This window comes from Diplotaxodon limnothrissa, linkage group LG18 (genome assembly GCF_057381915.1).
Source record: "Diplotaxodon limnothrissa isolate DT_005_m linkage group LG18, D_limnothrissa_male_GT1.1, whole genome shotgun sequence".
In the NCBI taxonomy this organism is placed as follows: Eukaryota; Metazoa; Chordata; class Actinopteri; order Cichliformes; family Cichlidae; genus Diplotaxodon; species Diplotaxodon limnothrissa.
This window is the reverse complement of record NC_140613.1, coordinates 29161464-29173868: the sequence shown is the minus strand read 5'-3', so window position 1 is coordinate 29173868 and position 12405 is coordinate 29161464. Positions and strand designations below refer to the sequence as shown.

General features: G+C 38.3%; 1 protein-coding gene across 1 annotated transcript; it reads right to left on the bottom strand.

Moving 5' to 3' along the window:
• Positions 1-5165: 5165 nt before the first annotated feature.
• On the bottom strand, positions 5166-9468 carry pigr (polymeric immunoglobulin receptor). Its single transcript, XM_085376947.1, has 8 exons — positions 9351-9468; positions 8381-8725; positions 8212-8293; positions 7802-8028; positions 5986-6079; positions 5811-5899; positions 5582-5631; positions 5166-5471 (listed from the first exon to the last, which is right to left on the bottom strand). The coding sequence occupies exons 1-8, from the start codon at positions 9397-9399 to the stop codon at positions 5388-5390; spliced, it is 1020 nt and encodes a 339-aa protein (XP_085233073.1). The 5' UTR covers positions 9400-9468; the 3' UTR covers positions 5166-5387.
• Between the last annotated feature and the right edge of the window lie 2937 nt (positions 9469-12405).

Genomic DNA, 12405 nt, shown 5'->3' with positions numbered 1-12405 from the left:
GAGTAGACACACATACCCACAAACACAGATGCACACGCCCACAGAGATGCGCACACAATATATAATGAAAAGAACATATTTCATACAGCATTGACCTCCATCTAGTGGCAGAATGGATTCCGCTTGAATGCATTAAGATTAATGATGAAGCTCCTGTAACACAGTGGAGACAAGACCGTACTGAAGCTCTACAACAGATTGAGCTACAGAGAGCAGAACAGACCACAATAAACCACGATAACAGAACATACAGGACAGCACAAAAGAACAGTGTATTTCATTAAACACACAAAGGTTGAAGCTGGGTACTGAACAGTACTACTTCACCTCCGGTGATTATTTTTTGTTACATGTCATGCTTTCTGTCATACTTGTTTGTTTTTTTTACTGTGTCGACTTTATCCTTGGATCTCTTCTGCCTCTCTTTCTGCCAGCCTGTCTCTATGTTTCTGTTTTGTGCCTCTTTTTATGTGTGGTTTTATTCATTCAGCCCCTACAAAACGGAGCAATATGTTCATTCAAATAGAAACGGCAGAGATTTGAACACCCTGTTACATCACATAAGTGGAGCAGCTACGGTAGCTTATCTGTTACACAACCTTCCACACATATTTGCAAGTAATTTTGCTGAAGTAAAAGCCCATTGCTTAAATGGTGTATGCATGAAAAAAAACTGATGTTTCTGCCCAGTGAGCACATTCAGATCTCAGTGACTCAAAGCAGTTTAACAGCTGCTTTTGAAGTAATTGTAGTTGCGTTTGTATAGTTCGCATGATGACCATTTACATGTGAAAGCTACGTAAAAGTGAACACCCAAGCTTGTCAACTGCAAAGTTCACATCAGTTCCTGACAGCTCGATGCAGTTTTCTGCACTGCCGAAACATTTCCAGCATCGGTGCTGCTAACTGCCAAAAATCCCCCTTTTAATAATTAATAATAATAATTAAATTCAAAGTGGTGCATAAACACAGGGTTGTTGAAAGGAGGTGAGAGAAGAAGAAACAGTCAGTGCATCGTGGGAAGCCGTCGGCAGCCTAGGCCTACTGCAGGATGACTAAAGGAGGATTCAGGGTCACCTGATCCAGCGTTTACTGTAAACATTTAAAAAAAGGAAAGGTTTAAGCCTCATCTTAAAAGGAGAAAGGGTGTCTGTTTCTTAAATCCAAAGTCTGAGCTGGTCCCACAGAACAGGGGACTGGAAACTTAAGGCACTCCTTCTCATTCAACTTTTAAATACCTCAAGAACCACAAGTAAACCAGCAGTCCCAGAGAAAAGCACTCTAGTAGTACTATGAGATGGGAAAAAAAGATTAACATGATGGCGCCAGCAATCTTTGGTTTATTTTTTTCTTACACAGCAATATTCACTTTAAATTGCATCATTTTTTAAAAGAATTATGTGGTTAAAGCCAGAAACATCAGTGTGGACAAAATGCAGTTTTCCAACTGATTGTGCCCTATTATCAGTTTGTCTGGGTTTCCCTATAGTCCTTGGCCTTCATCCTACAAACTGACCTTTTTTAAACAATCCTTTAGTTCCCATTTGGCTCCTTTTTTGAGCTGACATTAGATAATGATGATACACATAACAAGCTTTTTTAAGTATTGCCATGATTTAATTATTTGTGATTCTTAGGAACTATAAAGATTAGAATGTTATTATAAGGAATTTCCAAGTTGGAAGTAGTAATTGCACTCATTAAAATTACACCAATAACGTGTTTTTTTAGAAAATGTGATGTAAAAAGCAATATTAGAACAAACCAAGCTAAAAACAGACCAAGCAGGCTAAGAAAGATATTCAAATCAGTCATTTACCCTGGTCATTATAACGGCCTTGGACTTGGATTCTATTCAGAATAGAATAGAATAGACAGTGCAGATATACACAATGAGAGTTGTTCTCTCATTGTGTATATCTGCATCGTATATAATTCTATATTTTCTTAAGAGTAAATATATTTTGGCCATGGCAGTAGCTGAAACTAACCTTTGCTTTGTTACCTTTGAGCAAAGTCTGCATTGCTATCAATACTATAAGTTTGCTGGGTTGTATCATCCAAACCTTTCCTTTCTGCAAATGTCACGATCCTGGGTCTGTTGACCCAGCGTTTTGAGTTTTAGTTTTATGTAAGCCCTTCGGGTTCCTAAGTTCATTTGTTATCATGCCTAAGTGTTTCTAGTTCTTATCATTTCCCCCTCGTGTTCCCAACTATGGTAAATCTCCCCTGCTCTTCATGTGTTTCATGTCTGTGTCTTACATTGTCAAGTTCAGGTTGTCATGTCTAGTTTTAGTGTTTCCTGTTTTATTCTGACAGTGTCATGTGTTCTTTGTTCATTGTATTTAGCTTTCCTCTCCTGGTCCTGTCATTAGGTTTATGTCAGTCAGCTGTTCCCCCATGTGTCTCCACTTCCCCTGATCACCTCATGTATGTATTTAAGCCCTTTGTTTTCTGCATGCCACTGTCAGGTCGTCTGCTCATCCATGTCTCATCTCCAGGTACCCATGTCACTTCACTATGGTTAAGGTTTTTCATGTTTTGTTATTAGTTCACCCAGTTTAGGTTATTGTTTAGTTTTCACCGATGCCCTATTATTTTGTACCCTCGTTGCTAGCCTCAATAAACGGCTTGTTTTGTTAATCCACACCACGTTTTGGTCTGCGTTTGAGTCCTCCTCTGCAACACATACGGTCTGCCCCAGCCAGACCGTGACAGCAAAAGCATATAGTTAGGGCTGGACCAGGTGACACTGAATCCTCCCTTAGTTATGCTGCAATAGGTGTAGGCTGCTGAGGGATTCCCATGATGCATGGAGTATTTCTTCGTCAGTCACCTCTGTCACTCACTATAGGCCTCTCTGCATTGAATCATATTTGTGATTAATCTCTGACTATCTTCCACAGCATGTTTCTTCCTGTTAAAAGGGAGTTCTTCCTTCTCACTGTCACCAAAGTGCTTGCTCATAGGGGGTCATATGATTGTTGGGTTTTTCTCTGTATGTATTATTGTGGGGTCTACCTTACAATATAAAGTCCCTTGAGGCTATTGATGTTGTGAATTGAAATGAATTGAATCCTAGCCTCTGGTGATATTAATATAACCTAAAATAACACATGTTGCTGCTATAAGGGGTCATAGTTGATGAGATGTCAATTTCACTCTATTATCAAGGGGCTGCAGTTCACAAACAAAATTATCACCTGCCATGCCTGAACATAGGTGCCGGTATGGCACACAGTGAATGAATCTTGACTCTTTGAATTTTGATATTTTTTCTTCTCAAATGAAGGCGAGCTAAATATTAATATAATATTTTCAAGGTCTAGTTGACTTGTGGGCTCCGCATTCATTTCGACGGTCTCATTAGCTTGTTCAATTTACAATTCTAAAGCCCGGTTTGTGGTTCAGTATGAGAACAGACAGTTCAAGCATAAAATGTAGAGCTGTTCCTTTCAGAGTTAATTTGCCAACTCCTTCTAATGCATTCTGTCTCCATTTACTTCCTATTTTCTGAAGTGCATTTCACAACTACGCTAACGTCATGTACATTTTCCTCCACAAGTTTTCAGTCAGACTGTATCCATGTCTAAACGTGTTAATTAGCCATATCATTATGATGATATTACATATCAAACAGTGCAGTCTAGTTCCACTAATAGGAGCAAAAACTGAAATCATTTTTCCCTTCTGGGTCTCATGGGCTTTTTAGGCAGACAAGATTTACTGTTTTGCATTTCATATTCTTTCTGTTTAGCCTTTGTAGCAACAAGCAGCAGTTTGGAGCTGAAAAAATGACCACTGCATATGACCATTATATCTACAGGCTTTATGATTTCTTGGGCTCCATCAGTGTTAACATGTTGTTTTAAGTGACTGCATAATTATGTTACCTTATGATAACAGAAAGAAAGTCTTACAATGTTAAACTAGTATTTTATTCTCAATTGGTAGTAGTTTCACTGGCATGTAACAGTTTCTTCCTGTTGAAACTGATGTACTCATGGATGCATTAAAGACTATTAAAGTCTGTGTCTGTGTGGGTCTGGCTACACTTAGACATAGAAAAATGTAGCTTTTTTGTAAGCATGTAAACAGCTTTTTAGATCACTGAAAACAGCACTTTGGAAAACTGCTTCCAGGGTGAAGGTTTTCAGAAAGTCAGTTTATGTGTTCACATGTGAACAAGGAAAACGGCCCACACCTTTGATGTCTGGGAGCATCAAAGGTGTGGGCCTCTATTTCCTTCTTTGATGTCAGAATGGTGCACGGTGTTATTGTTGGTGATGGTTCCTCCTAGGCTTCTGATTGGCCAGCCTTTTAATACAGACACGATTATATCGCCACCTGTAGCGCTGCTGTGCTTTTGACAGTATTTGACATCATTTTGCACTTTCTACACTGTTAGAGTACAATTTTGACCTTTTTGAGCAAATGCAGCATTAAAAAGCCCTAGTCAATTGCATTAATAAGCAAAATAGACAGAAACTAAAGCAGAGCCAAAAGTAAACTATACTGTCCATATACGCCATCTGTGAAACACAAACAGTTAAACCCCAAGTGAGTGTTTCTTCTCTTCAGTAACAACTTTGATTGGCAGATTCAACAAAATTTAATTTTAGTTATATAGCTCCAAATCACAACAACACTTGCCTCAAGGTGTTATATATATTAATGTAAAAACGCTACAAGGAGCTAACCCTGAACAAGAACTTTGCAACAGTGGGAAGGAAAAACTCCCTTTTCCTTTTAACAGGAAGAAACCTTGGGCAGAACCAGGCTCAGGGAGGGGAAGACATCAGCAGTGACCGGTTTGTTGAGGAAGACATGAGAAAAGATACACAGTGGAAGAGAGTCAGAGGTTAATGACGATTAAATGCAAAGTGGCATGTAAGTTAGTGAAGAAGAAACCATCAGTGCATCATGGGAAGCCCCAAGCACTCTAGGTCTACTGAGGTGTAACTAAAAAGGAAAGTTTTATGCCTACATTTCCATCTGAATGCTAAACTTGGTTGATATTTGTGTGTGATTATCTAGCTAGTAACTTTGCCATATGACCCCTATAATTAGTAAAAATCATTCCCTCTTTTCCAAAAATGTCACAAGTTGCATAAACACATACAGTCTGGTACATAAATAAAAAGTCACATATAATTATACACGTGTATTTTGTTAATTTATTTTATTGAGTCTAAAATACTGAGTCAAGACAAGACTATAATGTCCCAAATGTATATTGCAGGAAACAGAACATGTAGCTCTGTTCAGACGTGGTTTGGTATGGTAAAAAAGATACTGGAACAAAGACCATATGTTTTGTGTGGAAAATTAATAGAAAAATTACATTCAGTTACAAACAGTAACAATTAACAGTTCACAAAATGATCTTAGTAAGCACGTACGTCCATGGTAGCCTTGTTATGGAAAGCAATAGGAACATGTTGCAGGTCACCCATGCCCGATGGATTATCCTGTAGTTGACAGAAAGAAGAATGAGTGATCTGATTAAAAACGATCCCTGATAATTGTGTTTCTTAAAGAATGTAATAGATCAGAGATGGCCATGATAATGGGGGCTTACAGAGAATCTCTCTTTCATCTCCTTAAAGTGTCTAAGTTCAGAATCCTCCTCTAGAAAGATGATATGAATGAACAAATATGAATGCAAATTAGTAGTCAGATAAATTTAATGCATTTTTATATCATATAAATCTATATAGAGGATTTGTGGCCGATGCATGCACAGACACACACACACACACACACACACTTCATAATTTAAAATTCAAAGGAATATGAAGTTGCCTTACTGTGCAGTATCCACAACTTTCTTGCCAATACAGCCAAGCCCACAAGGAGCAGGAGAGACGAACACACCGCTACAGACTCCAACATGTAACTAGGAAGCAGGCACAAAGCAGACTGAGCAGACAACCCACCTTCAACATCCATTAAAGTGAAGATAAAGAAGTGCTTGACGTTTACCGGTGACTGCTCCAGGACTCCTTAGTGATGGGTTTGGGTGGAGGGAGGTACACAGCAGACTGACTCGGAGGAGGTGGGGATGTCACAGGCTCTGCTATTGAAGGTAAAGATATTGTAGCGCTAAAAAAATACTGTAACAACTCTGTACATATGCTGTGATAGGTGAAGAGTGTTTGCAGCGTCCTGACATCAATATTGTTGATAGGTGACTTTTAATAATCAATACCCCCAAACAAGTAGAGACTTGAGAGCTTCTGCCATCTGTCACAAACACATATTGATCTTTAAAGCTGCTTCTTCTCAATTCAGCAGCTGCAAGGTGACATGGAGAAAATGCCAAGCAATCACGCAAATACCTAAAATGCATGATTTAAAATGCTAATAGGTTATCCAAATGATAAGCTATGACCATTTATTTGTCTTGGAAATGTTGCTTTTCCTCTAACCTAAGAACACAGAGATGGTAAATATGCCTTTAAAAATGAGCATGTAAGGACTGTGAAAAATGGGAAGGGTCTTAGTATGTTTTCTTTAACTTAAAACAATGCTGTAAAATGACAGTATGTATGTTAAAATCATTCGCAACCAATGACACACAATAATGAAACAATCTCTGTTTAGCATTTTAGTTCATTCTACAGTTAGGGAGAAATTTCATGTCTACAGGCTGTATCGACCAAATATTCACTTCGAGCAATGATAAATATTATATTAGGGCATGGTTGTTTTTAATAATTTTTTTAAAAATCAACCATTTCCATAATTATTTTTTTCCTGGTCATTTAGCTAAATGTCAAGTTTTGCTATTCAAATTAACACTAGGCTGCATTTTAGGGGTGACATGTTAGCGAGGGACTAAAATGAAAGAAATGTCAACTGTGTTACCTGTTACCATGGATAACACAGTCGACAGTCTATCATGACTTAGACTTATTGTCATATATAATTTTGTCTTGTTATTATTATGACTAAGAAATTACATGGTACATGTGATAAAAGTAGAAGAGATTTACATAACTGACATAAATATTATTATAATGTTGAGGTTTAGTGCTGAATAAATAATCACACTCTAACTAGACCTCACTACCAGATGAAATGAGCATTTGTTTTCAACATGATCTGCATTGCCTTCAGAAATACTCGTTTCAACATAGCAATGATCTCATAGTATGATTCATTTTGATGTGACGCGGTGGTTTGAAAGGATGGGCTCCAGCTGACATTTGTGTAATCTGCTCAATAACGAAGTAAGGTTGGAAAACTGAAAAGAATTGCTTTCAATCATTGCATTCACAGTGTTACAACGGCAGCATACATTATTAAACAGAGTGTTTTAAGTTGTAGGGAGATGAGGTTACCTTCTGCTGAGAAGCAGCACCACATGCTGATTTTGAGAGAAGCACTTAATATTTATAGAAAAACAGAGAGAAAATAAAAAGGTTTTTATCTGAATACAGGTTTCTCTTTTCCTCTTAATGCATGCCGTCAGCTGTGTGGTTCCTGTCAGTTGTATTTCTTTTACCGCTGACTGTGTTACATATGACTTTTGTGTCATAAATCTTTTAAATGTTGGCTGAACAGAAATAAAAATATCGGGGTACATTTCTAGAGAGGGAAGTCTTACATAAGGATGTTGAATAACTCTAAACTCCCTGCGATGAAAAAAATATTCATCCTTGATGATATCAGCACACAGAAAATCCATAATGAAGCTTAAACTTCACAGTTTCAAGTCAGTTAGACAGTGAAGTTCAAAAGTGTAATTTGTTATGTATTTTATGTCCAAAAAATGAAAGGCTCTTTATCAACTTACTAGTAGAGGCGCGTGGTGTGACCTGAACCTGTACAGCTACTTGCTGCTGCCCTGCAGAACATAAATACCAGCCGGCATCTCTCATCTGCAGCTTCTTTAAGGTTACAGTGAAAGTCCCAGTTCTGTCATCGCTGATGGCCACTGAAGTATCTTCGTAACTCCCTTCAGAACCCGCCGACAGACAGGAGCTCCAGCCTCCGCTCCGACACCACTTCTTCTCACTTTCTCTGTTGGCAGGCAGTCACAGGGGAGTCAGTGAATGCTCACTGTCCACCAGCGTTTGACACCAGTGGAAGTTTCCGGACAAATTCCCACATTTACTGAAGTGTGATCAGTTCTTCTTTAAGGACAGTTCTAAGAGTTTTAAAGGATAAAATGTGGATAAAATCCTCCAAAGCAAAACCAAATACCTGAATCTTTCACTGTAAAGGCATTGAACCGTGACACTACTTCCTTCTTCCCCACTCACCATGCCGTTCTCGACTGACATACCTGCAGAAATCATGAAAATGCAACAAACTTCTTTAAAACTGTGGGTGAAGAAATGTTTATCAAACCTAATATTTCTCCATTACTCACCGTGAATAACTTTCACTTTAGTGTAAGCAACATCATCGGCCTTCCACCCGTTACCTAATTCCACACCACACAAGTACCACCCAGACTCCGTCTCTTTCAGGTTGTTCATGGTCACTGTGAACATCTCCTGGGCCGGGTCGTCAAAAATGCTCACTTTGTCTTTACTTGGATTGGTCGAGGAGGTCTCGTCAGTTCGAGCCAAGCTGGTGCAGAACTCTCTCATGCTCCCACGACACCAGTACTTGACATGGTTAGCATACTTAGGGTCATATCGACACGGGACAGTGATGGAGCCACCCTCCAGGACACTAACCTCGTTCTGAGTGGTCACCCAGCAGGGAACAACTGATAAGAAGTGGAGATCATTCAATGTTAAACACCAATTTGAAATGAAACTTTCAGTTATGACACAACCTTAATAAAGCAGTTGTTCACATTGGACACCTGTTATCTATAAATGAGATGTGGGGAAATGTAGCCTTTGGCAACACTTGTACCATATTTATCGCTTCAGTTTCCTTTGTTATGAAGCACATTTCCTGCTTCAACTTCCCTCTTCATACTTCTCATTCCAAAATTGGATTATCCCTTTATAATACACAGGCTTTTGAAGGCCTGACAAAATAAACATCAAACATACTGTTTGCTAAAGGGCAAACTGTACAGACGATTGGAAGATTTGCAAAAACACAAAAGCCCTCTCCGGCTCCTTGCAAGCTTTTAACAACCTTCTAGTCTGTCTTAAACAAAAGATTAATAACAGAAAAGTCATAAAATTGCAAAGAGAAGCAAAGCCTAAGGAGTATCATACATTTTAGCAAGAGTATTTGCTAAAAGCACAGCAGAGAAGTGAACAGGCGGCACAGACATAAATTATCTTTGTTTTTTCCAATTATGTGAAGCAGAAAACAGCTTGAAAGTCTTTTTTGTCTGACTTCTCTATTCAAATGCACACAGTAACAGTGAATACCTGGGATCCATGGTAACAGGCTGAGCGTGAGTATAAAGAGTCGCGGCATGTTTCCACTTCAAGTTTGACGCTTAACAAGAAAGTGTTCTCTGCTGCGCAAACACAGACTGCAGGTTCCACAGAGTGTCAAATTCCCCTTTGTCACGTGACAACTGGCTGGATCCAGATGCTCCAGATGTTAACTGCATAAATGCCAGGCAGATTTTATTGACACTGTTCACCTACTGTGGTGAACACTAAAATTTGAATAAGATTAATGTCATGCTGATGTTAAATCTATCTTCTCTGTAGGAAACCTACTCCTTGTTTCTCAGCTCATGTATAGCCTATATATAAGTATATAGGTATTTTTCATGTTTGATTTTGATTCACAATAATGTGCGTAGAATATAACAATTTTAAAAAAACTCCATTTTGGACTTTAGTAGCTCTTTTTTTTATCGCAAGAGGAACATTTTTAATTCTCAGAAATACATTTTATTTCGCAATACACCTTTCAAATTCAAATTCTAATATTTTGTCTTTGTTGCGATGAGAGATGGGAAGTTTAATCCCAATCATAGCAGTTTTCTAAATAAAGCTAAAGGTAATGAACAGTTAGCTGTGCTAGCATAAAGACGAGAAAACAACCACATCATCTTGGCAATGTCGAAAGGTGATCTGGGTGGCGGCGCATTAAGTTTCACTCATATTTTTTACATATATGCAGGAATGCACGACACCTATAAAAGCAAAACATGATTTTTACACAGTTTAGTTCTTGCATGTCCTATTTTGCTTTCTGGATCCAGCTGCAAATGGATTTTGCATAAAACATCCAGCCATGTAAGGTATCATCAATCGTATTGTCTAACTAAACAGCACATTTTTGTTTCCCCTAAAGAGACTGTCATTCAAGGTTTAGGCTTGTAACTTAAGACATGACATACTTAGCCTTTTTATTTTTACAATAACGTTATTCCCCCTGACAGGCACATACTAAGCCTCTCCCTTCCATAGCTGGGGAGAATTCATTTGGCAGGCTGCAGTGAAATTACTTGATTCTGGTGCCTGAAAACCTTGGATATGGTCCAGTCTTCATTTGTCGGATTAAGCTTCAAAGCACAACCCCCTCAGACACTGAATTAACAAACAATTATTCCAATCCTTTCAATTTGCTCTGTGAAGGATGTCCCTAAAGCCCCACTTGCTCTTTTGTTGTTGCTTCTGCTACAAAACCTTTTATGGTCATCTATTTCCTGGAAAGATTTGGGATGATCTCAGAAGTGAAACTCAACTTTTTGCCCAGTTTGACCTTTCTGGAGAAATGAAACCTAACATTTCCCAAAGTTACTATTTTCAGATCCCTAACCCATATCCTTGTATTGCTTTGAAAACTGTGGCAGACTGTATGTCTTTTTGTATCTTACAAGAAATTTCAGACTGATGAACTTGATAAGAGGGCATGTTGATAAAAGGAAAACTTATTTTAATAGCTTTTCTCAGATTATTTGAAATCTTTGACTTTGCTTTTAATGTTTATGATGTCTCTTTATAATATGTCAAATGGTAAGCAGCTGTGCTTTTATATAGATGAAAACAGAATACTGTAATAATGCCTAATGCTTGTCTTTATTTTTGTGACTCTGGTATTCTTTGTGGTGTGATTGTTAGACAGGTTCAAAATGCAGACTGTAAATGACATTGTTTTCTACACATTTACTCTTCAAATGTGGTTTAGTCATTTTCGAGTAAAGTGTAAATGTACTAGTAAAAGTTTGTATTATATAACAAAACATTACAACTGAATAGTGGCCAAGGTTATTTAAAGACTAAATCTCAGTCTTATTGATTGCATACAATTACTGAAATATTGCTGTTGGTAGTGTTATACAATGAAGTTTTTGTGTGTTTGCATGTTAGGAACTGTTGTGGCAGATTTCTTTTCTGATGCATTAATCATATATGATTAATGCATTATAATATAATATAATTATAGTCATTATACTATAGCCATAATCATAATCATTATAATATAATGATTCATGATATATGACTTTAATCATATCACATTAGTAATAGCAATATCACTTTCTTACTTTAGTATAGCAAGATCACTCCTGTCACCAGTTGTATGTTATCACAAGTGGGCCCCAGGTTTTATTGCACCTTCACAGTGGACCCATTGTAGACTTGAAGATCTCCAGACACCCTGCTCAAGGGAGGTGACGGATGGTCGTAACTTAGAGTGGGAGGCGGTCAAGGATGAGCTGGACTGAAGGTATAGGGATATGTGATGTGTTGTGCAATGTTCTTTGAGAGTGTCGGTGTGAGATGTGAGGGCAGAGGCCAAATTTCAGAGATCATCCTAGTTTTTGGCTGGGATGATTCTCTCCATATTGAAATATGTTATTAAACCACTTCAAAACGCTCGCTGGGGGTGTTTGCAGGTTATTTAAAATTTCCACAATAGAACCAAGTATTCAAAGTACAATGAGCCTATGATTTTAGTCATCCAGATAATAGTGGTCTAAAGTGCTCGAGTAGATAACAGCTGGAATTAATTTAGGATCTCAATAATGTACTTCTAGCTGAAGTTCGGGACAAATCGCGTTCCTTTTCATCTCAATGCGGAACTTTAAAGTTCTACCTCATCGTCCAGCCCAGAGGCGATCATGACCAATTGGCCAATCCACCACCTTTCATTGTTTATACCATTACAAAAAACAAACAAACAAAAAACAAAAAACATCGGCCCGTAAAAATGAAAAATCACCGGGCATTTGCCCGGTATGCCCGATGGCCAGTCCAGCTGTGGACGTTCTCCCCTTTATAGTGATGGAGGAGACTAGCGAGGAGAGAATATGTAGTGGAGGAAGGCACAGAGAGAGCTGGCTCCGGGCTACAAGACAGTGCCAAACCTAAAAAGAGTGCTTGTGGTCAAAAATAAAGCTTAAACCACATCAATTGTACATTGTGTGGGTCCGGTCATTTCACAAGTGTTTTGACTGCCAAGTGTAAAGTTTAGTGGAGTGGGGATTAAGGTGTGTGTGTGTGGTGGTGAGGGGTCAGTTTG

Coding starts and splice junctions, on each gene's coding strand:
- pigr (XM_085376947.1), bottom strand. CDS start 9,399: ATGCCGCGACTCTTTATACTCACGCTCAGCCTGTTACCATGGATCCCA. Junction 8,726..9,350: donor CCTGTTACCATGGATCCCAG/GTATTCACTGTT, acceptor ACTTCTTATCAG/TTGTTCCCTGCTGGGTGACC. Junction 5,632..5,810: donor AAAGTTGTGGATACTGCACA/GTAAGGCAACTT, acceptor TCATCTTTCTAG/AGGAGGATTCTGAACTTAGA.